Here is a 27,183-nt window from a genome sequence, read left to right as displayed (position 1 = left end):
AAAGAGTCCGAACCTCAACAGCAACGCAGGGAGCCATAAGGAGACAGAGCTGGAAGCCATCTCACCTGGTTCAAGCTACCGGCAAATGGGCCAAAAGGGAGAAAAGGCAGTAGCGACTCCCTGGATAGACCCCACGGTACTTCAAGTCAGGGGTTATCCGAACAAAGAAGTGCTAGGAAGGTGAGTTAATGGTTATCCTCAGATCGGCCTGAAGGAGTTCCTGGTTCCACCTGGTTTGTCTCAGCTTCGCCCGGGTTACCTCACGATAACAGCAAAAGTGAGTAAAAACAAGTTGAAAGACTTTCCGGACTGAGCCTGAGTTATTCTGGAATCTGTTGTTCTACACACCCGAGCCCCTGGGGCCAGCCTCACTCAAGGGAGGCCACACCATCCGACTGCAGACTCCATCAGCCCCTGATGCTCGTTAAATTTGCAGTGGCGGTCACCCATATCCCTGACCTCAAACCGTGAGTGGCGTATATATATATATATACACTGTAAAACTGACATACCTGTTGCCATATATATACCCAAAAGAAGACCCTGTGGTGTCCATGAAGGTGGAATGATGTCCCTGGGGCGACTACTGCAGGTGGGCTTCACATTTATTTATTTATATATATATATGTGTGTGTGTAAAACCACAAGAACACTCTACCTAATAATAAACATTTTTTTGGAGGTATTTAGAATATTAAAATGGCCATTATAATACTAGCCCAGCGCCAGTTCACGGCACCCTCCTTTGCTGAGTCCTACTATAAAACTGCATCTTTCTGGGCTTCTTAAAAACCTACACAAGATCAGCAGGTGACCACAAAAAAAGTTAATATAACTGGCAGGGGCTAGAGTGCAAATCCAGCAAAACAGAGCATCACTCCCTGTAACATACAATATATAATGAAAAAAGAATGAAAACGGGTTCTCTTGCCGGTTTCCCATGCTGGTACTAACCTGACTTCAAATTGGACAAATTGGACTGGCAGCACCTACCAATGTGAACAGGTGCATATCTGTACATGATGCAAAATATATTTTTGTGGTTTTGCAGGCAGTGTGCGGTTTTTCTTTTTTTTTACATATATTCTGCGTCATGTACAGATATGCACCCGTTCACATTGGTAGGTGCTACCAGTCCAGTTTGAAGTCAGGTTAGTACCAGCAAGGGAACCCCTGTTTTCATTATATATACAGTACAGACCAAACGTTTGGACACACCTTCTCATCTCTAGAACAACTATTAAGAGGAGACTTTGTGCAGCAGGCCTTCATGGTAAAATAGCTGCTAGGAAACCACTGCTAAGGACAGGCAACAAGCAGAAGAAACTTGTTTGGGCTAAAAAACACAAGGAATGGACATTAGACCAGTGGAAATATGGGCTTTGGTCGGATGAGTCCAAATTTCAGATCTTTGGATCCAACCACCGTGTCTTTGCAGAAAAGGTGAACGGATGGACTCTACATGCCTGGTTCCCACCGTGAAGCATGGAGGAGGAGGTGTGACGGTGTGGGGGGTGCTTTGCTGGGGACACTGTTGGGGATTTATTCAAAATTGAAGGCATACTAAACCAACATGGCTACCACAGAATCTTGCAGCAGCATGCTATTCCATCCGGCTTGCGTTTAGTTGGACCATCATTTATTTTTCAACAGGACAACGACCCCAAACACACCTCCAGGCTGTGTAAGGGCTATTTGACTAAGAAGGAGAGTGATGGGATGCTACGCCAGATGACCTAGCCTCCACAGTCACCAGACCTGAACCCAATCGAGATGGTTTGGGGTGAGCTGGACTGCAGAGTGAAGGCAAAAGGGCCAACAAGTGCTAAGCATCTCTGGGAACTCCTTCAAGACTGTTGGAAAACCATTTCCGGTGACTACCTCTTGAAGCTCAACAAGAAAATGCCAAGAGTGTGCAAAGCAGTAATCAAAGCAATAGGTGGCTACTTTGAAGAACCTAGAATATAAGACATATTTTCTGTTGTTTCACACTTATTTAAGTATTTCATTCCACATGTTTTCATTAAAGCTTTAATGTCTTCAATGTGAAGCTACAATTTTTAGAGTCATGAAAATAAAAAAACTCTTTGAATGAGAAGATGTGTCCAAACTTTTGGTCTGTAGTGTGTGTGTGTGTGTGTGTGTGTGTGTGTGTAGTATATATATATATATATATATATATATATATATATATATATATATATATATATATATATATATATATATATATATATATATATATATATATATATATATATATATATATATATATATATATATATATATAAATAATAAATAAAAATTAAAAGTTTGATATTTTCCACTCTTAAACACTAGGGGGAGCAGCTGCTGAAATCCTACTGCAAAGGTACTGTAGAAATAGCTCAGATTACAGCTGCAGTAAAAGTGGGCAGAATCTGCTCTCTTGTGTGTGATGTCACAGCTCCCCCTCCCAATCTGGGTATTTCCAAAAGGATAAGGGAATGAAGTTTAGGATCACAGTGCGGAGCCATTTTGTTGTGGCCTCAGAGTGATCCCTCTTTCACACATCAGTTGTTTGCCATCAGGCACAATCCGGTTATTCCTCAACATCTCTGCTTGCTGTCAGTGAGTGGAAACATTCCCCATCATCTGTGCTTGTTGTCAGTGAATAGAAACATTTCCCACAACCTCTGCTTGCTGTCAGTAAATGGAAACATTCCCCAACACATCTGCTTGCTGTCAGTTAGTGGAAATATTCCTCAATAACTTTGCTTGCTGTTAGTGAGTGGAAATATTCCCAAACACGTCAGCTTGCTGTCAGTGAGTGGAATATTTCCCAACATCTCTGCTTGCTGTCAGTGAGTGGAAACATTCCCCCCACATCGCTGCTTGCTGTCAGTGAGTGGAAATATTTCCCAACATCTCTGCTTGCTGTCACTGAATGGAAACATTCCTCAACACGTCTGCTTGCTGTCGGTGAGTGGAAATATTCCCCAACATCTCTGCTTGCTGTCAGTGAATAGAAAACTTCGCCAACATCTCTGTTTGTTGTCAGTGAATAGAAATATTCCCCATCTCTGCTTGCTGTCAGTGAATTGAAACATTCACCACCTTTTCTGCTATTTGTCAGTAATTAGAAACATTTACCAATATATCTGCTTGATTTCATTCAGTAAAAACGTTCCCCAACATCTCTGCTTGGTGTCATTGAATGGAAACATTTCCCAATTTCTCTGCTAGTTGTCAGAAAATGTAATATACTAGCAAGCGAGAGACTTTTCTGACCAGAACTGAGTTTGCACTACAGGTGAGCATGCTCAGTTACAAAAAACGGAAACTGTCCTGTCAGCGATCACAGTACGAGCAGCGGAGGGAGTGAGCAGAGTGGGGGAGAGGTGACCAGCAGTATGGGGGAGGGGTGAGCAGCAGAGTGGGGGTACGTGGCAGAGTGGGGGTACGTCGCAGAGTAGGGGAGCGTGGCAGAGTGGGGGAGGGGTGTGCAACAGAGTGGGGGTGCGCAGCAGAGTGGGGGAGGGGTGAGAAGCAGAGTGACAGTGCACAGCAGAGTGGGGGTGTGTGGCATAGTGGGGAAGGGGTGAGCGGCAGAGTGGGGGAGGGGTGCACGGCAGAGTGGGGGTGTGCGGCAGAGTGGGGGAGGCATGAGCTGCAGTGTGGGGGTGCGCGGCAGAGTGGGGGAGGGGTGAACAACTGAGTGGGGGTGTGCAGCAGAGTGGGGGAGGGCTGAGAAGCAGAGTGACAGTGCACAGAAGAATGGGGGGGTGCGGCATAGTGGGGAAGGGATGAGCGGCAGAGTGGGGGAGGGGTGAGAAGCAGAGTGGCAGTGCACAGCAGAGTGGGGGAGGGGTGAGCAACAGAGTGGGGGTGCGCAGCAGAGTGGGAGAAGGGTGAAAACCAGAGTGGTGGTGTGTGGCAGAGTGGGGGAGGGGTGAGCAGCAGAGTGGGGGTGCGCGTCATAGTGGGGAAAAGGTGCACGGCAGAGTGGAGGAGGGGTGAGCAGCAGAGTGGGGGTTCACGGCAGAGTGGGGGAGGGGTGAGCAACTGAGTGGGGGTGTGCAGCAGAGTGGGGGAGGGGTGAGAAGTAGAGTGGCAGTGCACAGCAGAGTGGGGGAGGGGTGAGCAGCAGAGTGGGGGTGTGCGGTATAGTGGGGGAGGGGTGAGCGGCAGAGTGAACGAGGGGTGAGCAGCAAAGTGGGAATGTGCGGCATACTGGGGGAGGGGTTGTGCGGCAGAGTGGGGGAGGGGTGAGCAGCAGAGTGGCGGTACGTGGCAGAGTGGGGGGGTGAGCAGTAGAGTAGAGGTGCACGGCATAGTGGGGGAGGGGTGTGCGGCAGACTGAGGAGCAGTTACGGTGCAATCACCGGTGCCCGGCGCTGGTACTCACCCCATCCATCCCGGCTGGTGACAGGCGGAAAGTGGAGCACACAGCATCTGCTATGAGCTCCACAAAGATGGCGCCGATCTCCTCCCTCTGCTGTGATCTGGACAGCCCAGGGGGTGCATCCATTTCACAGCAGACGCCTTCTCTAATGTTACTAAATGGGGTCGGAATTCCCGATCACTGTCATCTATGCCCAGAGGCCTGCCATAAAGGAGGTGAGTAACTGTTGTTACAAACAACAAATCCAAGATAGTAGCCCCCAGTGCTTCAGTAAAACTAGAATTAAATAAAAACTAAATAAACAGTGATTTTAATTTTGTATTAAAATACTTGATTCCATAATCACTATTATTAATACAAAAATAAAAAACCGCGACACATTACCTTTAACAGCAGTGATCAGAGCAAGCTCTGACTACAGCTTTTTTTTATCCACTTAATTCTCTGACTGTAGTATTTTAAATAAAATAAAATTAAATTTTTGCCTTATAAACTGTACATTCCCCCACATAAAAGCAGAAACGTCCATAACTATTTTTCTCCTCCACTTCATTCTAAAGATAAAGGGCACCAAAAATCCTGGTGCCTAATGTTTTATTTTTTTTATCACTAATCAACTTTGAATTTCATGTGGGTGTATACTTTCAGCTCACTATGAAGCTGTTAAATCATAAAAAGGCAACATCCATAGGTAAAAAAAAAAAAGTAGATGCCCACAGTTCTGACCTAAATGGACACAAATTGACGTCAGGAAGGGACTGAAATATATAGTTGGCCTAGCCTAAAAAAACATGACATTTTCGAAGTAATACTATTTTATTCAAAATAAATCACCATTTAACTTTATAAATGTAAGACATCAAACAGTAATTGTAATCTTTTTTTAAAAAAAATTGTCCTATTCTGCAAACCTCGACTATACTATCTCGTTTGTCAAAAATCTTTTATCTTTTCAATGATTTTTGAGCTTTGGAAAGAGTTAATCAGATGGGGCCTGGACATGGTTAACTTTTCTTATTGGGAATCTGTCAGTATGTTTATGCTGTATAAGCTGAAGCCAGCATACTGTAGAGGTTAAGACAGAGAGTTTCAAGCATGCCTGTCTTGTCACTGTCCATGACGAATAATCCAAACACGAATAGCTACTATTCGCCCATCATAAAAAACAAGGTAAGAAAAATGGGTGGGGAAAGAGCCAACAAGTAGCACTCTTCAGGTTGTCCAGCGGGAAACTTCACAGCTGCAACTGAAATGAACACCTCAGCTTCTCCAGAGACAGGCTCCTTCAAAGTGGTCAGTGTCAGTGAAGAAGAACTACAACCGGCATGGAGTGAAGCTAGGCATGGGTAAATATAGTGGAAGGGAATGATGTTAAGATGCTGCAGCTGTGATTAAGTTTATGAGTAATCTCAGCCAGAAGGGAAAGGGTCCTTAACCCCTTCATCATGAAATGAAAGTAAATATACTCCAATAGAAAATAACAGTCAAGTGGGCTCCAAAAAAGACCTATGATCAATTAACAGTTGAGACCTCCTCATCCCAGATACCCCAGAGGTAACATGCAGATGCAACACCCTCGTGACAGTACCCCCTTTCTACCCGGGGTTTCAAGACCCTCAGGACTGGGTTTATCTAGATAAGACGCATGGAAGGAACATATCAACCTACTGGCATTAACTTCCAATGCACGTACCCACATCCTTTCTTCCAAACTGTAACGCTATGCTCACACATATAGTTTTTGCATCTTTATTTTTTTTTTTTTGCATGTATTTTTTCATTAGTGTAATAGGCAAATAAGTGCAAATAAAAGCTGCTTTTTACAGTTACCAGCAAAAACTTTGAGATTTCAGAAATCTCATACACACACTTCCTTTTTGCCCCTGACTGAAATGAAAAACTACTGCATTTTCTTTTAAAGAAGCAGCATGTTAATTGTTTCAGCATTTTTGCTGCTTTTTTCACCACTGAAGCAATGAGAGTGCAAAAACGCATCTCGTTTATGTTGCTTTTGTGGTGAATTAAACTAACTTTATTTAAACATGTACAGCTGGCAAATGACACAACAAAAAGTGCAGCTTTTTTACTGTGAAGACCATGTTTTGGTGCAGAAAAAAAGCCGCAAAAATGCAACATGTGAACATAGACTAAGGGGTACTTTGCACACTACGACATCGCAAGCCGATGCTGCGATGCCGAGTGCAATAGTCCCCGCCCCTGTCGCAGCAGCGATATCCTTGTGATAGCTGCTGTAGCGAACATTATCACTACGGCAGCTTCACATGGACTCACCTCTGGCCGGCGACCCGCCTCCTTATTAAGGGGCGGGTCGTGTGGCGTCACTGCGACGTCACACGGCAGGAAGCTAATAGGAGCGGAGGGGCGGAGATGAGCGGGATGTAAACATCCCGCCCACCTCCTTCCTTCCGCATATCCTACGGGAGCCACGGTGACGCCGGTAGGAGATGTTCCTCGCTATTGCGGCTTCATACACAGCAATGTGTGCTGCCGCTGGAGCGAGGAACAACATTGGACCGTCGCGTCAGCGTAATTATGGATTACGCCGACGCTATACCGATGATACGATTACGACGCTTTTGCGCTCGTTAATCGTATCATCTAGGCTTTACACACTACGATGTCGCCTGCGATGCCGGAAGTGTGTCACTTTCAATTTGACCCCACCGACATCACACCTGCAATGTCGTAGTGTGCAAAGCCCGCCTAACTCCTCTTGTACACCAATTATTGGAGAGAGCAGTGAACAAAACAAGAATCCATGGTTCTTGCCACCTGAAACTCTGCTTTACTACCATAAAAAATAACTGGACCTAGCAGTAAGGTGTCAAATTTCCTAAGCAATGACCTGTAAATACATTATGGATTTTAAGTGCTTGAGGTAGCTGAAGACAAAAGCACACAGGGCTGAAAATGGCGATCATCTTTTATGGACCAATAAATCTAGGTCCTAGTTTCCAAGAAACAATCTTCAACTTAATATTTTTGGTGGACAGCCATACATAAGCATTCACACAAAGGTCCGAACCAGATAAACGTCTTATCAGCCATGCGTTTTTTATCTGTCCCCATAACCTTAAAGGCCGCTTTACACACTGCGACATCACTAGCATTTGCTGGCGATGTCGAGCGCGATAGCACTTGCCCCCGTCGTACGGCCGATATGTGGTGATCGCTGCCGTAGCGAACATTATCGCTACGGCAGCGTCACACGCACATACCTGCTCTGCGATGTCGCTGTGACCGGCAAACAGCCTCCTTTCTAAGGGGGTGGTATGTCACAGCAGCGTCACTGAACCGCTGCCCAATAGAAGCAGAGGGGAGGAGATGAGCGGGACGTAACATGCCGCCCACCTCCTTTCTTGTCGTGTCACACATAGCGATGTGTGCTGCCGCAGGAACGACGAACAACATCGTACATGCAGCAGCAACGATAATTGAGAATAGGGGGGCATGTCACCGATTAGCGATTTTTGAACATTTTTGCGATGATTCAAAATCGCTCATAGGTGTCACACGCAACGACATTGCTAATGCAGCCGCATGTGCGTCACAAATTCCGTGACCCCAACGACATCGCTTTAGCGATGTCGTAGCGTGTAAAGCGGCCTTTAGGTTGCTCTGTACCCTTTGCAAAACAGAAGAGAGCGACAAAGAAAATTGTTCCTTCCCAGGACCCCCAAAAGACCCATCTCGACTGAAAGCACAAAACTTAGGATAAAAGCCATATGCACCAAAAAAATGATGACCTACCTATAGATTCATTGTAATGATTGTTTAACACAAACTCAGCCAAGGGTAAAGGGTACTTTACACGCTGCGATATCGGTATCGATATCGCTAGCGAGCGTACCCGCCCCCGTCGGTTGTGCGACACGGGCAAAATCGCTGGCCGTAGTGCACAACATCGCTTATACCCTTCACATGGACTTACCTTCCCTGCGAAAACGCTCTGGCCGGCAAACCGCCTCCTTTCTAAGGGGGCAGTTCATGCGGCGTCACAGCGACGTCACATGGCAGCCGTCCAATAGAAACAGAGGGGCGGAGATGAGCGGGTGGAAGATCCCGCCCACCTCCTTCCTTCCTTCTTTTCCGGTGGATGCAGGTAGGAGATGTTCGTCGTTCCTGCGGTGTCACACGTAGCGATGTGTGGTGCTGCAGGAACGACAAACAACATCGTACCTGCAGCAGCAATGATATTAAGGAAAGGAGCGACATATCAATGATTTGACGTTTTTGCGATCGTTGATTGTCGCTCCTTGGTGTCACACGCTGCGATGTCGCTAACAGCGCCGGATGTGCGTCACTGACGTTGTGATCCCGACGATATATCGTTAGCGATGTCACAGCGTGTAAAGCACCCTTAAGATGACCAATCTTCCTGATTATCAGACACAGAACACCTAAGGTACATCTCTAGACTTTTATTCATACGTTCCGTCTGACCATTAGATTGTGCATGGAACACAGAAGAAAAGGACAAATGTACCACCAGATGGGAACAAGCCACTTTCCAAAATTTAGATACAAACTGGGTCCCCTGCTCTGACACCACATCAGAGGAAACTCCGTGAAGCTTCACAATCTCAGTGACAAACATGTGAGCTAATGTTTTAGTGAAGAGCGGATAAGGCAATAAAGTGTTCTATTTTACCAAACTTATTAACCACTACTAAAATTAGTTTTTCCAGTGGATGAGGGGAGGTCAGTAATAAAATCCATGGATAAATGTGTCAATGATCGGACAGGTATAACCAAAGATAGGAGAGAACCCAGAAGGAAGAGTATGCTGGATCTTAGAATTCCCGAGCAACCTTGGCCACCAAAAACTAAGGGAAAGGAGGTCTACGATTGCTTTACTAACTGGGTGACCCACAAGAACAAAGTTACGATGCTCACCTAAAATTTTGAGCATCAACTGTAAAGTCACAAATAATTTTTCTGAAGGACAGGCAGCAGTGGTGTTACCCTGAGCCTTCAACATCTCACCCTCACAATCAGAGCACATGGTGGATACGACCACCCCTTCCTATAAAAAAGGAACAGAGTCCTCAGAACTATTTCCCCCAGGAAAATTCCAGGAGAAAACATCAGCTTTAACATTATTAACCCAAGGATGGTAAGTGACAAAAAAACAAACCTGGTAAAAAAATAAAGACCTCCTAGCTTGTCTGGGATTAAGATGTGCAGCAGATTAGAGGTATAGCAGATTTTATGATCAGTAATCATTGTGACAGGACAGGATGAACTGCCCCCTCCAAAAAATGGTGCCACGGGTCAAAAGCTAATTTAATGGCTAAAAATTCTCTATTGTCAATATCATAGTTCTTTTCAGCTGGCAATAACTTTTTTGAGAAACAAGCACATGGGTTCCACATACTAGGAGACAGCCTTTGAGATAACAGAGCCCCGACCCCTACTTCGCACGCATCAACCTCAACAATTGGTTGGGAAACATCAGGTTAAAAGAGAATAGGAGTTCTGGCAAAACTTTTCTTCAAGGAAGAAAATATTCGACGGGCAGGGTCGGACCACCTTTTTTGTCATATCATTGAGAGGTTTGATAATTGTTGAGATAAACTTCTGATAACAGTTGGCAAACCTCAGAAAGTGTTGCAATGTTTTCAGATTTTCGAAAGAATCACTTTCCAGAACCGTGCGGAAAGTGCGGACCTTATTAGGATCCATCCGGAAACCCGCAGATAACACCAGAAAAAAAACCTAAAATTGTACCTCCTGTCAAGCAAATACACATTTTTCCAGTTTGGCATACAGTTTATTATACCGTAATATATGTAACACCTGTGTGACTTGTGCCTGATGTGTCTTGAAATCAGGTGAGTAGATTAAATTATTAAAGTATACCACCACAAATCTACCCATCATATGATGAAAAATGTCATTGACAAAATGTTGATAAACAGTGGGGTCATTAGTCAGACTACAAGTCATGACAAGGTTTTCATAATACCCTTCTGGAATGTTAAAGGTCATTTTCCCCTCATATCCCTCTCGGATTCTAATCAGATTATAGGCTTTGCTGAGATAAAACTTGGAGAGCCATTTACCTCCAAAAATCTGATTAAACAAAACAAGAATGGGTGGGAGAGGATAAGGGTCATGGATGCTTATACGATTCAACTCCCGAAAATCTAAACAAACAATCTACATCCCAAAATTGTATGGTTTCCTATCGTATGAAAAGAAAGACAAAAACTGTAGAAAAATCTTCATACCTGAGTAATAGGTGAAAGAGGAGATATAGTGGGAGACATCTGCTGGGATTGTTGCCTCCTCGAATCTGAATTTAATGACAATGGGCTTACTGATGGTTGTCGATGCTGTATTGAACATGTAACTGTTCCTTGTGTTGTCGTCATTCCTAAAATGGAAATACATAGCAATGTTTACAAAGAGTACAACAGAACACATTCAGCAGTTGTGAAGCCCTAAAAACAATGAGAAAACCTGTTCTCGCTACTCACTTGTCTCTTTACTAAAAACATGCATTCCCAATTAAATAATAGTCACGCATCTTCACTTAGAATTCTGTAGTCTGCCAATCATTTGTTATTCATTGTGGAAATGTATGAATAAACTATCAATTGGGCTTTCTTATTCACACCCCAAGGAATGGTACAAGATAGAGTTCTATAAAAAGAAGTGTTAGTAGTAGTGATAGGCAAACTGGAACTGTAAAGTTTGGGGCCCATACCAGACACCTAGTGTTTATGCACAGACCCTAAATACAGACTTTTGAGAGACATCTGTGTTACTGTTTGGGTTTGGCGACCCGGATTAAAAAAAGGCAACGTGTGCACATAGTCTAATACGGTAATCCGGCATTGAGTTCACTGACTTCACCCGAGGTGAGGTTACTGAGTTTACCTTTAGGTCAGTTCACCTGAGGTCATAGATAAGGTACCATGGGAACCCTAGATGTGACCTCAGTTGAAATGATTGAACTCAATGCTGGATTACCTAATATGGCTATGTGCACTGCGTTGAGACATTTCTGCACCAAATCCTGGCCAATAAACACAGTGAAACCGTATACATTTTGATGCAATTTTGTTATGTTTTTCTGCCAGGAGATGCAGATTTGGGGAACAAATGTCTGGAATGAAATACTCAATGTGAATTAAATGACTTACCCTGAGGTGAGGTCACTGAGTTCAATTAGTTTACCTGAGGCCCATATGGGCTACCATTGGAACCCCAGCTGTGACATCAGGTGAACACACTGGTGTCACCGCTCACAACTGTGGGTCAATCAGTGTGTCTCTGACGCAGCAGTCCTCAGTTGCCTTTTCTAATGTAACCACGCATTGCGACCTTAGATGTAGTAGTGCTGGGATCTTTGTGGGAAGTCGTGTCTATGGATAACATCGGACTTGCAGGGGAGTTTGGGAGTTAATAAGTTGGAGAAAGAGGGTGTGCTTTTATGTTTTTTTAAATAAAGGATTTTACTCTGTGTTTTGTATTGCTTTCCTTTTACTTACACAATTAGTAGTGGAGAGGTCTCATAGACCCCTCCCCATTGCTAACCTTAGGCTTGATGCAGCTGTGATTTTTTGATCACAGCTGTCATTTATCCCTTATATTACTCTGATTGTCACTGCTCCAGGGCAATCAAGATGAGCCTGGTAAAGCACCAGGATTGGCACATTTAGTGGATGCGCCAATTCTTGGGCAGCTGTGGGTGTATTTCTAGGCTGGGGAGGGCCTAATAATCATGAGCCTCCTCAATCTGAAATTACCACCCCCCATCTGTCTGCTTTATTTTGGATGGGTATCAAAATTGGGGTGACCGTATGCCGTTTTTTTTTAAGTTTAATTAAATAATTTTAAAAAAGTCACTTGGGGTCCCTTGTATTTTGATACACAGCCAAGATAACACACACAGCTGAGGGCTGTAGCTTATTGCTGTCTGCTTTATCTGTGTTGACTATCAAAATACGGGGGACCAAAAGTCATCTTTTCCAATTGTTTATTTATTTTTACACTCTACTTCCGGAACCCAGACATGTAATGTTTGAGCAACCAATCCCAGACACCGATACACTGGCAGTCTGACTGCAACAAATCTCAGAGGGTGGGCGGGGAAAGCAGTGAATATGCATGAGGTTTAATGACTAGACCTGGAAACAGTGTGACAGTTGCGTGGAAACTTGGTAAATATAACTTTCCTGCTTTAATACCCATTTTACTTCCTTTTACAGCCCCCTAGCCCTTACTACCACCATTTTATAACATTCAAGTTAGAGTCCCATTGACTCACATGGGGTTCGGTGTCCGTTCAAGTTAGGTTCAAACAAACCAGACTTTTACATTTTTTTTTATTTTTTTAAAGCCGGCAAGACTTACTTAACTAGAACATTTGTGGGTTAGCCCATTTCTAATTAACAATTAAACTTTGTAAGTTAAAAAAAAAAAAATAAATAAATTTGCAGCCATTTATGGTAAAACCCGTCATTGTTAAGGTGCAGATTTTAAATATACTCGTCAAACAAAAGCATGAAGTGATTTTGAAGGAAAGAGAAGTAAAGTCCTTTCCTAATATTTCCCTTTCATTTTAAAAAAAATCCCTCAACTTCACAATAGCTAAGGTAAAATAGTTGTATCAATAATCATGTATCAAAAAATGAGAAAAATAAAAGATTAGAAAAAAATACATACCATGTTTAATATGCAAAAATATATAATATATAAGTACAAAACAAGTTATTGGAAAAACATTTGTGTTGGTAATGTAATAACATATTACCAAAACGTCCTGTAAAAATTCAGCAGTTTGTCCAATGTAATTTACAGGGATAATAGACCCCTTACAGTACGTAAAAGAGGTCACTTTTGCAAAAATGCCAGTTCTTTCCAGCACAGGTCTACCAAAAAGAATGCTATGCATAGCGAAGGTGTGAAGTACTCATGCCTCTCCAAAAACTCAGTGACTTGAGTAAATTTAACCCTTTCAACCCCTAGGCTGTTTTCACCTTCCTGACTAGGCCAAATTTTACAATTCAGACCAGTGTCACTTCATGTGGTAATAACTCTGGAACTCTTAAACGGATCCGTGATTCTGAATTAGTTTTTTCATGTCACATTGCACGTCATCATAGTGGTAAAATTTGGTTAATATGATTTGCGTTTATTTATGAAGATATTGAAAATTTAACAAAACGTGAAAATTTAGCAATTTTTGAACTTTGAATGCTTATACCCTTAAACCAGATAGTTGCCTCACAAAAAACATTAATAAATAACATTTACCACATGTTTACTTTACATGAGCTTCATTTTTTAAAGGGAAGGTGTTGTCCAAAAAAAAAAGTTTTAATAACTGAAAAAATGTAACGTATTAATGTTTTGTTTAAATATTATTATTTGTTTTTAATTGAGCAAAATATAAAAAAAAAAAAAGTTTGATATTTTCCACTTTTAAACACTAAGGGGAGCAGCTACTGAAATCCTACAGAAATGCCACTGTATAATAGCCTGGATTACAGCTGCAGTAAAGTGGGTGGAGTCTGCTCTCCTGTGTGTGATGTCACACCTCCCCCTCCCAACCTGGATGTTTACAACAGGATAACAGGGAATGAAATTTAGGATCACAGTGCGGAGCCGTTTTGTTGGTGACCAGAAATGTATAAAATGTCACCAACGACCGCACGAGTATCACACAGGATAAGATTAGATACACAGCTCAGCAGACAGTATCACACAGGATAGGACTAGATACACATCTCAGCAGACAGTCTCACACAGGATAGGATTAGATACACAGCTCAGCAGACAGTATCACACAGGATAGGTTTAGATACAGAAACTCAGAAGACAGTATCATACATGAGAGTATTAGCTACATGGCTCAGCAGACAGTATCACACAGAATAGGATTAGATACACAGCTCAGCAGAGGGTATCACACAGGATAGGATTAGATACACAGCTCAGCAGACAGTATCACACAGGAGAAAATTAGATACAAGGTTCTGCAGACAGTATCACACAGGATAGAATTAGATACACAGCTCAGCAGAGGGTATCACAGAGAATAGGATTAGATACCCAGCTCTGGAGACAGTATCACACTGGACAGGATTAGATACCCAGCTCTGGAGACAGTATCACACAGGATAGGATTAGATACACAGCTCAGCAGACAGTATCACAGGATAGAAATAATACACAGCTCAGCAGACTGTATCACACAGGATAGGTTTTGATACAGCAACTCAGAAGACAGTATCATATAGGAGAGGATTAGCTACATGGCTCAGCAGACAGTATCACACAGGATAGGATTAGATACAGCTCAGAAGGCAGTATCACACAGGATAGGATTAGATACAGTTCAGCAGGCAATATCACAGGATAGGATTAGATACACGGCTCAGCAGGCAGTATCACATAGGAGAGGATTAGATACAAAGCTCAGCAGACAGTATCACACAGGATTGGATTAGATACCCAGCTCAGCAGACAGTATCACACAGGATATGATTAGATACACGGCTCAGCAGACAGTATCACACAGGATAGGATTAGATACAGTTCAGCAGGCAGTATCACAGGATAGGATTAGATACATGGCTCAGCAGGCAGTATCACATAGGATAGGATTAGATACATGTCTCAGTAGGCAGTATCACATAGGAGAGTATTAAATACACGGCTCAGCAGGCAGTATCATATAGAAGAAGATTAGATACACGGCTCAGCAGGCAGTATCACATAGGAGAGGATTAGATACACAGCTCAGCAGGCAGTATCACATAGGAGAGGATTAGATATATGGCTCAGCAGGCAGTATCACATAGGAGAGGATTAGATACACGGCTCAGCAGCCAGTATCACATAGGAGAGGATTATACATGGCTCAGTAGACAGTATCACACAGGATAGGTTTAGATACAGCAACTCAGCAGACAGTACCACACAGGATAGGATTAGATACTGTCTGCTGAGTTTCTGTATCACACAGGAGAGGATTAGATACACGGCTCAGCAGACAGTATCACATAGGACAGGATTAGAGGGGGAGCGGGTGAGTGTCAGTGGAGACAGTAGCAGCTCCAGAGGTGGGAGGGGTGCCGATGCTCACATGCTCTACTTGCACACAAGCAAACACAAACACAGCTTTGCTGCATAGACGCTGGCGATGGGGGGAGAGCGGGGCTGGGTAGAGCAGGGGGAGGGGATGTCATTGGAGATGGTAATCCACTGCTGCACGCCGCTCCAACTGTCGGTAACGTTCCTGTTCTAGGATCTGTTAGGATGGTACTGCTTGGTCTTTCAGATCCTGGCTGTAGGGGAAAAATGCAGCCCAGCCGAAAGCGTGGGCTATGGAAAAATGGCGGCTGAACACATCCACGGCTGTGAATTGGGCAGCCCACATAGGTGTTACCATTTCAGTTGTAATAGAACTAAAGGGGTCGGAATCCGACTACTATCGCCTATGTCCATGAGGTGCTGTAAATTGAGCACTGTTGTGCTAAAACTTGGAATGTAAACTGCAGCCCCCATTGCCAGCTTTCCAGCATTATAAAAACTGAAAAACATCTTTATTTAAAGCAAGACAACATTGTAACTGCATGTTATCTTACAAGTAATCATTGTTTGGATTATATAAATCTGCGACACCTTCCCTTTAAACATAGTTCTTTTATTAGGAAGTTAGAAGGTTTAAAAGTTTATCAGCAATTCCTCATTTTTCCAGCAAAACTAATAAACCAATTTTTTTAGGGACCATATCCATTTGCAGTGACTTTGAGAGGCCTATGTGACAGAAAATAGCCAAAAGTAAGACCATTTTAAAAACAAAATTTTCATCCAGCGTCTCACTTCAGGTACTGTCTTTATATTTAAAACAAAGCTTTTAATTTTCAAAATTTAAAATTAGTCATCATGAACGTGTCCGACAGACTAAAAGATGCGTTATTGAAACTACATAGCCTCAGACTACGTGTTTCAATGTATAGAACGTCTTCATCATGGTCCATGATGATGACGTTCTGTACGTTGAAACGCGTAGTCTCAGGCTATTTAGTTTCAATAATGCATCTTTTTGTCTGTCGGACATGTGCATGATGACTAATTTTAAATTTTGCAAAATAAAAGCTATGTTTTAAATATAAAGACAGTACCTGGAGTGAGACGCTGGAAGAAAATTTTGTTTTTTGTATCCTGATCCTAGCGAGTGTGCTTCCACCCACTTCCTCCGTGCTGGATCCTCCAGAACCTGCAGGCATCATACCAGATTAAAGACTGGGATAAACTGGCTATCTATATTTTTTCATTTTAAACACTTTACCCTTCAAAGCACTCAATCAAGTTCAAGAAGTTTATTAGCTCTTTATTTCTCGCTAGTAAGTCCCCAAATGTGGTGGAACACTACTGTTTGGGCACATGGCAGGACTCGAAAGGAAAGGAGCGCCATTAAACTTTTGAAGCTCAAAATTATCTGGAATAGTTAGTGGACACCATGTCTTATTTACAGAGCCCCTGATGTGCCTAAACAGTGGAAAGCCCTCACAAGTGAGCCCATTTTCAAAACTACACCCCTCAATAAATTTATCTAGAGGTGTTTTGAGCACCTTGAACCCACAGTTGTTTCACATAATGGTATAACATTGAGCCATGGAAAAGAGAAAACACATTTTTTCCACAAAAATGTTTTAGCCCCAAATTTTTGATTTTCACAAGGGTAACAGGAGAAAATGGACTGTACAATTTGTTGTGTAATTCACCTGCAACAACAAGGTGCTCTCGTCCGCTATCGTGGCTGTCTTTATAAAGACTGCATGCAGCAGGGCTCATCTCACTAAAGCTCGCACTCCTTCTCCTTCGGAAAAACACTACTCAGACAACACAGGGTGATTGAACCATACGTTGGTAAGACTATTGGCTCACCAACAGGCAAAAACATATAGTACAGTCTCAGCAAGACACAAGATGATACAAGCAACAGAGTCTCACCCTTCCACTGGCCTGCCAGGGATTAGAGTCTTCATGGCTTCAAGGCTTCCAAGGCCAACTATCCCAGTCCAGCAGCACTCCGCTTTTGGCAGGCACCCACTGAGAAGAGATAGCGACAAGCTTAGGAAGCAGTTCTGTGTTTTTTCAGTCGAAACCCAAGTTCCTCAGCTGACATCATGTAGAATCCTTTCTCTTGGTGCAGTTCGGTGATTCCCCAGCTGGAGTCAAAGTTCTTCGGCTGGGGGCATGTAGGATAATAATTCTTGGTGACAGGAGCAAGGCCCATTTATAGCTCTCAGTTCTCAATTCTGGGTCTTGAGTCTTACAGTATTGGTTGGAGAAGGCTTCTCTCTCATTGATTGCAAATTCAATCCGACTGCATAATTTTCCTTTGAACTATGCAGTCAGTGGGTTGATGCAATACACATTTATAAACAATAAGGCACCGTTCAGTCTGGGAAGAGGCAATGGTTATTTTCTGTTGATTTAACAAACAATAAGACCCATACGTCTGGCCCAATTAAGAACAGTTCACCCCCATACAAGTGGCCAAACGCTGTGTCGTCACAGTCCTCCCCCTTCTTAATTAGCCTCGGAAAACTGCTGGATTCTGGAAAGGGTCACAGTTGATGGGGCGGCCAGACGTGATAGGCTTCCGACCATCCCCATACACATCTCAGGATGATATGCTGACATCTCTATAATCTTTGCCCTTTTGGTGGTGAGGTCATGAACAGAGGCTCCCATCTATGCACCTCTACCTCATTTTCTCCCAGAAGCTAGGCAGTCGCACTGCAGACAAGCTCTAAGGTGGGATCCTTGAGTTGAGCTTCCAAAAACTCCTTACGATTTATCTCTCCCCAGTAAATGACCACAGTCTGGTTAGGTGTGTTTGCAGCACCCTGGGGTATGCTACCCCAGTGGTCTGCAGGATCCTAAGGCTTTCTGGAACACCCTTTGCTGACAACCCACACCTCACACACAGGTAGGGGCACATTCCCTGAGAACTGGGTGCAGCATGTAGAGGGTTAACAGTGGGCAGATGTGAGAACCAATCCCTTAGCTGTTAGCCTGGCGTGGCTTGTGGAAAACAACAGGGGTTGCTAGGCAGAGTAGGAGAGGACAAACGACAGTTGAAGGAGACAGTTGAAAGGAGTCGGTGTATGAGAGGGGTGTGAGGATTGTGAGGAGACCCCAAAGGGCGACTAAGAGGTAGTAGCCTGAGGGTAGAAAGAAGATCCCAGGTACTATGCACGATGGGGTACTGGAGTAGACGAAAGCTACAGGCAGTCTGCTGATCTATCCGTGTGTGGTGACTTCCAGGGTACCACACCACCCATAGGCTCAGGGACACAGCCTCATATATAGGACCCGGGAGAGGGCACCGAGAAGTAGCCTACCCCACAAGGGACCGCAAGGCCTGTCATACTGGGCCCGGAAAGACAAAGAAGCGGAGCGCCGCAGGTCACCAACAGCTTCAGGCAAGGGGACCATCAGCTCTCCATGTGCACAGAGGGCTCAACTGGGTCTCAAGTCAGCATCGGGAAAAAGGAAAGTCGGTTGACCAGCCGCACTAAACTGCACTTGCAACATCCAGTGAGTAAATACCAGTTTAATTGCAAGAATTGTGTTGTGTCTATTACGGGAGCACCACAAGGCGCAGCACACCTACATGGGACTTAAGCCCCTACTGGCGGAGGACACAAACACACTTGCTGCTATACCATCTGTCCCTAAAACCACAGCAGCGGTGGGACATCTTATTACTGCAACCCGCCAGTGGCGTCACGAGTGACATATAAAATAACCCTGTTACCGAGCGCCCCGCAGGTCACAGAACCGGGCACGGCCACCTGTGACGGTGATCCCCATTATCCACCACCCGGAACCGAGTATCCCATGGGCCTGGGTCGTGGTGGCGCTCTACAAATTCACTTTAGTTGGCTCAGAGGAGGCTGATGCAGGTTGGGGATGTGCATTGTTCATGGAGGAGGTGGCAGAAGGATCTGTAGCAAAGTGCTCCTTGGCTTATTTGTGGGTAATGGCTTTGACAAACTGACTGGATAGTCCATGTCTTAGGTTGTTCCCCAAAACAACAGGTGTGGGAAGGCCATTTATAAGCCACACTTCAACCTCTCCCTCATGGGTTGCCCCACATGCCAATGGGATGGCCGAGCACTGGCCATCAGTCAGGGAGAGGTTATTTTGTGGCCAGGTAAAGGATGTTCTGAAGGATCAATATCTGAACTGACCAGGATGGTGGAAGACTCAGTGTCTCTAAGTCCCTGGTCCTGTATGTCACAAAACTTGACAGGCTGGATGGGGCAATGGGGTTGGCTGGGGTAGGATAGCATCCCTCAGACCCTGATGACTCATCTTGGCAGACTTTAACCAGCTGGGTAGGCAGACAGGCTTCAGGCATGGGGCCTTAGCTTTGCAGACAATCTTTGTCCATATGTCCAAAGCGCCTGCATGTATAAAAGCACCATGGATTGGGAAACTCACAGGCCTGGTTTGTAAGCCTTTGTCCTGATGGGGCTTTTGCTGCGTAGTGATATAGTACTGGTTGAGTAGCTGGTAATAGTTGAACTGGAACGCCCTAAACTGATTGCAAACACAAGCCCTCTCCTTGCTTGAGGCTTCGGGCTCAATTTTGGAAAATAATTCATGGATTTGGGTTTCGTAGGACTGGGTTGTAGATTGCAGACTACCACGGGATCCTTGATCTGGCACATAGTATACTTCCTCTGTGTTATCCTCGTCAGGCTCTTCGTCATTGTCCATGACTTTCTGGGCATCCCGAAGGACCAATTCCTGGATTAAATTTGACCGGGTGTCCATGGCCCTGTATTCAATCTGCAGACAATGGCACAGCTTCCGTTTAATGCTGAGGCTGAATGACCTCTCTGGTCCTCTTCCCAAGGCCAAGCTTGTGGGTTAGACATGGTGGCGTCTGAAACCTGTATGCCTCACCTATAGCCTGCTGGGTATGCCTATAGGCCTCCCTGCAGGTGGAGCCTTTGGATAGTGTCTACAAACACCTGTCCCCTTCAGCTCCCATGGATCAGCCAGGCTGAGTAGTGTCTCACTGCTGCCTCCAATTGTAGAGACATTAGCATCAGTGGGTGCTCTTGTCCACTGGCCTGGCTGTCATAAAAACTGCACGGACCTGGGCTCATCCTAATAAAACTCACTCTCTTTTCCCTTGGGCAAAACACTACTCAGACGACACAGGGTGAATGAACCACATATTGGTAAAACTTTATTGGTTCACCAGCAGACAATAACATACAGTTGAAACCAAAGGTTCACATACACTATCTACAAAGACACCTTTTAACAATATGGGACGGCCCATATGATGATGTCATGTTTTTGGAAGATTCTGATAGGTACATTGGAAACATCTGTGTTAATTACAGACACATCTGTGGATGTATTTTAATGCACACCTGAAACCCACTGCTTCTTTGTGTAGCATTATGGGAAAGGCAAAATAAATCAGCCAAAATCTCAGAAATTGTGGACTTGCACAAGTCTGGTTCATCCATGAGTTAAATTTCCAGATACCTAAAAGTGCCTTGTTCATCTGTACAAACAATTCTATGCAAGTACAAACAAGATAGGAATGTGCAGCCATCATACCACTCAGCAAGGAGATGGGTTCTATGTACCAGTGATGAACATGCTTTGGTCAGACATCTGTCATCAACCCAAGAATAAAAGCAAAAGTCCTTGCTGGCAAAAGCTGGTAAGATTGTGTCATTATCCACAGCGAAACGAGTACTGTATCAACATGGGCTGAAAGGTCACGCTGCCAAGAAGAAGCCATTACTCCAAAAGAAACATAAAAAAGCCAGATTAATGTTTGCAAATGCACAAAGGAACATAGACATTAATTTTTGTTGACATGTCCTGTGGTCTGACGAAACTAAAATTGAACTGTTTGGCCATAGTGATCATTGTTACATTTGAAGGAATCAGGGAGACGCTTGGAAGCCCAAGAACACCATCCCAACTGTGAAACATGGGGGTGGCAGCATCATTTTGTGGGGTTGTTTTCCTGCAGGAAGGACTGGTGCACTTCACAAAATAGATGGCATTATAAGGAAAGAAGATTATGTGACAATAATGAAGCAACATCTTAAGACATCAGGCCGGAACTTAAAACTTGGGTGGAAATGGGTCTTCCAAATGGACAATGACCCGAAGCATACTGCCAAACTGGTTAAAAAGGTGACATAAGGATAACAAAGTCAATGTTTTGAAGTGGCCAGCACAAAGCCTTGATCTCAATCCTATTGAAAACTTATGGGCAAAGCTGAAAAGGCAGGTGCGAGCATGGCGACCTACAAACATGGCTCAGTTACACCAGTTCTGTCAGGAGGAATGGGCCCAAATTCCTAACAACTATTGTGAGAAACTTGTGGAAGCATATCAAAAACATTTGACCCAAGGCATACAGTTTAAGGGCAATGGTACCAAATATTAATGAAATGTATGTAAACTTTTGATGCTACAGAAAGTAATAAAAATTCCTTAAAACATTCTCTCTCATTATTCTGGCATTTGACAAACATAAATAATTTTGGTAATTCTAATTGACCTAAAACGGGAAGAGAAGGAGCGCCATATAACAGTGCAAATTTTGCTGTTATAGTTTGAGGGTGAAACATTGTCAGAGCCCTTGAAGTTTCAGAACAGCAGAACTCCCCATCATAACTTACCCTATTTTATAAACTACAACTCTCAATTAATTCATCTAGGGGTGCAGTGATCATATTAGAAACAAGAAAACAAAATACATTCTCACCACAAAAAAAGTTTGCTTTAGCCCCAGATTTTACATTTCTACTTGGGGAATTGGGTAAAAATGGCACCAAAATGTCATAAAATTTCTGCTAAATGCGACACCACCTTACAAGTGCCTGTACAGTATTGCTTAGCCACAAGGAGAGACTCAGGAGGGAAGGAATGCTATTCAACTCTTAGAGCACAGACTTTCCTAGAAAAGTTTTTAGACTCCATAGTGCCAGAAGAGCAGAATCCTCCATAAGTGTCCCAATTATGGAAATTACACCTATCTGGGAATTTATCTATAGGTATAGTGATGATTTTGACTTAATGGGTGTTTTCCAAAAACAAGCAGCAATGGATGTTGTGGACTGAAAATTGCAAATCTGCCATTGAAGTGACAGTACATTGCCGATAGATTGTGCTTCTGAAGACAAGCACCCAGAATATTAATTGGGTTCTCCTCACTATAGTAATGCCAAACATGTGGATGCTAAATGTGGTTTAGGTACAATGTGGGTCTCAGATGGAGGCATTTGGATTTTGGAGAGCAGGTTTTGCCATTATTTGGGGTGTAGCCATAGCACCTTTCCCGAGCCTTTGTGTCACCAGTAACGTGAAAACTCCCAACATTTCTTTTTTTTTGTCGATTGAGTTGAACCTTTATGGGTAACATTTTACAGAAAATTTTGGACCAAATTTATCATGTGCTCTGCACTGAGAACTTACATTGCAGTTTCCATCTAAATCTCCAAATAATTTAGATAACACCTTTGAGTGATTCATTTACTATAATGAAGCAGCCGAGTTACTCTGGACTCCGTCTGGCCTCTGTTCAGCGTTGTCCTATTCAGAAGTGGACAAAACTGGTTGACAGTGCTTTAATACACCACTGAAAAGACTGACACTGCCGGATCGTAGGACAGACTGAGTCCTAGGTGACTCAATCTGCTTCATTATAAGAAATCTTATGTCAGTTGGTTTCATTTGAATCAAGTATTTCAGAGATTTACATGTAGCTCCATTGAAAGTGTTCAGCATAGAATGCAGGATAAATGCAAGCTGAGCCTAACTATGATATTTGGAGGAAGAACGAATAAATAAACAATGTTTTACCACTTTTACACAATAAAAACAGTATTATAGAATAAATAATTTTTTTTGCATCTCTCTATTATCAGAGCTGTAGTTTTATTTTTTTTTCCAATGAAGCTGTAGGTCAGCTTGTTTTTTTTTGTGAGACAAGAGGAGGTTTTCAGTTATACCATTTTTATTTACATAGGATTTTGTTATTGCATTTTATTCCACTTTTTGGGTGAAGTGTGATGATAAAGAATCAATTTTTGCCACTTTTTTTTTTTACAGTGTTCACTGAAAGGTTTAACTAGTGTGACAATTCTATAGATTGGATTGTTCCGAATGTGACAATATAATTTGTGTGTACTTTTTCTGTTTATGTTTTTACATAAATATACATATTTATTTGTATCATTTTTTTTGTTTGTTTTATTTATTTTAAAAAAATATTTCACACATTTTTTTAGCTTTTTTTTTTTTTTAACTTTTTACTTAGTCTCTTTATGGGATGTAAACTTTTATTAGACTGATCACTTGTAAAATGCATTGCCATGCACTTGCATGGGAATGCATTACACCTGTCAGTGTCACACTGAGAGAATGCCTGCTACAGGTATTTTCTTACAGATCACCATAGCCAGCAAACCTGGAGATCATGATCTGACCTTAGATGAAGAAATATAAATCACTTCACTAATGTGTAGAGTAGGGTGTTCGAGTAGGGGTTCAGTTCATACAGCAATGTAAAAATGAACTCAGCAATATAGATGAGCAAATCTGAGGTTCGGTTTTCAAACCGAACACCAACTTATAAAAAAAAGAGCTTGCGCTCGGAGCTCAGATGCTTTACATGCAAACTTAACTAGCACGAGCATCACTGTGCTCAGTTACGCTTGGTGCTCAGCCCTGTGTGAGCCACTTGCAGTGTTTGAACGGCGCACATTGGGGGTAACAACAGCATGATTAGATGCAGTGCATAACAACAACAATTTTGGGGGAAAAGTCCACCCAACCTCCCTGGAAGTGATCGGCTTATGGCTGGCTGTATGTGCACAGAGACTCAAACTGCAAAATCAGTAATTCAGAACCTAGGGCCAAGTTCAGACCAGTGGAGGTTCGATTCATTTGCTGCTAGTGAACCGAACCTCCACAGGTTCGCTCATCTCCACTCAGTCCTCAAAATGGCAGTGAATTCAAAAGGTATTAATTGTATATAAAAAAAAAATAAAATACTAAAATACATACGTACACACGTCCTTAAGTGTGGACCTTCATCAGAATACAGACTGATTCCTGGGTGATATGAGGAGACATAAATAGCAGTGCAGTGGTATGATGACATTAATTGCGTGGAAGTGGCGCTTTCACGTGAGTGATGTCACCATACCACTGTGCTCCTGTTTGTGTCTCCTTATATCACCGAAACAGCTTGCATTCTTATGAAGGTCCACAATTAAGGACCAAAATGTAATTTTTTTGCTTTTTTAATTGCCATTAAAATCTTTTCAATTCACCGCCATTCTGGGTGCAGGGTTCATTCTACATTATTTGAACTCGGGTTGCCATAGCAACAAACAGCAGCCAATGATTACATTGCGGAGGTGGCGATTCCATGGGAGAGGAAGCACATTCCCTTTCTGAGCCTGCTAAGTCCCGCTATTGATTGTAGCATTTATAGGGTTAAACAGCGAGGCGCAGCACGGGCACCATCCCTGACTGTGACAGCAGGATATCGGCTACCACTTAAGCTAAGCTCCCAGTGGTGATCATGTGGGCACAGTTCTTGTGTTCTGCATGATCTCCATGATGTACCCACATGTCATAACAAGGAAAGTCCTTCCAGACTATGACATATGAGCATGTAAAAGATCATGAAAGGGGTAACCTTAGTGGTGGTATAACCACCTTATGTCTGAGGTTATTTACTAGTATTTAACCCCTTAATGACCCTTGACGTACTGGGTACGTCATGGTGACATGGTGCTAAACGACCCATGACATACCCAATACGTCATGGCGAAATCGAGGTCCCGGAGCCCCGGGGAGTGCAATCGGTGGACACAAACCTTAGATTCGGGGAGGAGGGGACCTCTGCCTGACCTCAGGAGGGGTGGTACCTCCTCCCCGGACCTACGGAGGCTGTGATTGGCTGACGAACGTCACACAGCCAATCACAGCCACTGTAATGTTTTAGCCATTGAAAATAGCTGAAACATTGAATTCCAACCCTGATCAGAGCAGCTGTAGCTCTGATCATTGGCTGGAGCTGGGTGATCGGTCTTCACCCGCCCCCAGCTCTGATTGGAGAGATCGGCCTTGTGATCGATCTCTCCAATCACCGTGGATCTGGGGCTGGAGACCACTCCCCTCAGCTTTACTCCGTCCATAGAAGCCGAGGGGAGAGATCTCTGCAAGTGCCCTGGTAAGTCTTTGACCCCCCAATCGGCCGCTGCCACCGCCGCCGATCCACCGCCGATCTCCTGCAGCCGCCTCCATCTGCCACCGCTCTCCCCATCAGCCGCTGCCCCCCTCCGTGAGCTGCTGCGCGCTCTCTCCCATGCTCATCTGCTGCCCCCTCCACCATCTCCCACCCCCCGATCTGCTGCCCCCTCCCCCACCTCACCTTCCCGATCTGCTGGCCGCCCTCCGTGAGCTGCTGCGCACTCTCTCCCATGCTCATCTGCTGCCCCCTCCACCATCTCCCACCCCCTTGATCTGCTGCCCCCTCCCCCATCTCACCTTCCCGATCTGCTGACCCCTCCCCATCTCACCTTCCTGATCTGCTGGCCGCCCTCCGTGAGCTGCTGCGCGCTCTCTCCCATGCTCATCTGCTGCCCCCTCCACCATCTCCCACCCCCCCGATCTGCTGCCCCCTCCCCCATCTCACCTTCTCGATCTGCTGGTCGCCCTCCGTGAGCTGCTGCGCGCTCTCTCCCATGCTCATCTGCTGCCCCCTCCACCATCTCCCACCCCCCGATCTGCTGCCGTCTTCCCCATCTCACCTTCCTGATCTGCTGCCCCCTCCCCATCTCACCTTCCCGATCTGCTGCCCCCTCCCCATCTCACCTTCTTGATCTGCTGCCCTCTCCACCAGCTCTCACCCTGATCTGCTGCCCGCCCTCTCCCATCCTCCTTCGCTCCTACATCCACCGCACCCTCTCCCTTCCTCTGCCGCCCTCTCCCTTCCTCTGCCGCCCTCTCCCATCCTCTTCCGCCCTCTCCCATCCTCTGCCGCCCTCTCCTATCCTCTGCTGCCCTCTCCCATCCTCTGCCACCCTCTCCCATCCTCTGCCACCCTCTCCCATCCTCCACCGTGCCCTCTCCCATCCTCCGCCGTGCACTCTCCCATCCTCCGCCGTACACTCTCCCATCCTCCATCTAGCTTTTTTTCCATCCCACCTAGTCCCCCACGTTTTTCCAGCACATCACTGCGTGCGTCCTGATTTTTTTTTTTCTGTAAACTAAGTAAGAAATACAAATATACTTAGTTTAGGGCCAGTAAAATTATACTGTAGTAATCGTCAACTCCAGTATTTTTTACTGAATATTGTAAGGGTCAGCCCAGTGCCACACATGAAAGCGATGCACGAGTCTCACATCTCATCATCCGGCACGGTCGCTCTCTTCCAGACAGGAGTGTGCGGCTGTGCCGGATGATGCGATGATTCGTGCATCGCTCTCACATGTGGCACTTGCCTAAAGGCCGCTTTACACGCTACGACATCGCTAATGCGATGTCGTTGGGGTCACGGATATGTGACGCACATCCGGCCACATTAGCAATGTCGTTGTGTATGACACTTATTAGCGATTTTGAATCGTTGCAAAAACGTTCAAAATCGCTCATCGGTGACATGCCCCCTAATCTCGATTATCGTTGCTGCTGCAGTAACGATGTTGTTCCTCGTTCCTGCGGCAGCACACATCGCTACGTG

General features: G+C 44.3%; 1 protein-coding gene across 4 annotated transcripts in view; it reads right to left on the bottom strand.

Moving 5' to 3' along the window:
• The window catches only part of CRTC1 (CREB regulated transcription coactivator 1), a 1,360,738-nt gene that overhangs the window by 426,198 nt on the left and 907,357 nt on the right, over positions 1-27,183 (bottom strand). For all 4 annotated transcript variants that reach the window (XM_075352648.1, XM_075352649.1, XM_075352651.1 and 1 more), the window contains one exon: positions 10,636-10,781. In XM_075352648.1, the coding sequence (XP_075208763.1) occupies positions 10,636-10,781 (146 nt within the window). The remainder of the gene's footprint in view (positions 1-10,635; positions 10,782-27,183) is intronic.

This window comes from Anomaloglossus baeobatrachus, chromosome 1 (assembly GCF_048569485.1).
Source record: "Anomaloglossus baeobatrachus isolate aAnoBae1 chromosome 1, aAnoBae1.hap1, whole genome shotgun sequence".
Taxonomy (NCBI): Eukaryota; Metazoa; Chordata; class Amphibia; order Anura; family Aromobatidae; genus Anomaloglossus; species Anomaloglossus baeobatrachus.
The sequence above is the reverse complement of the archived record's forward strand: the minus strand, read 5'-3'. Positions and strand labels throughout refer to the sequence as shown.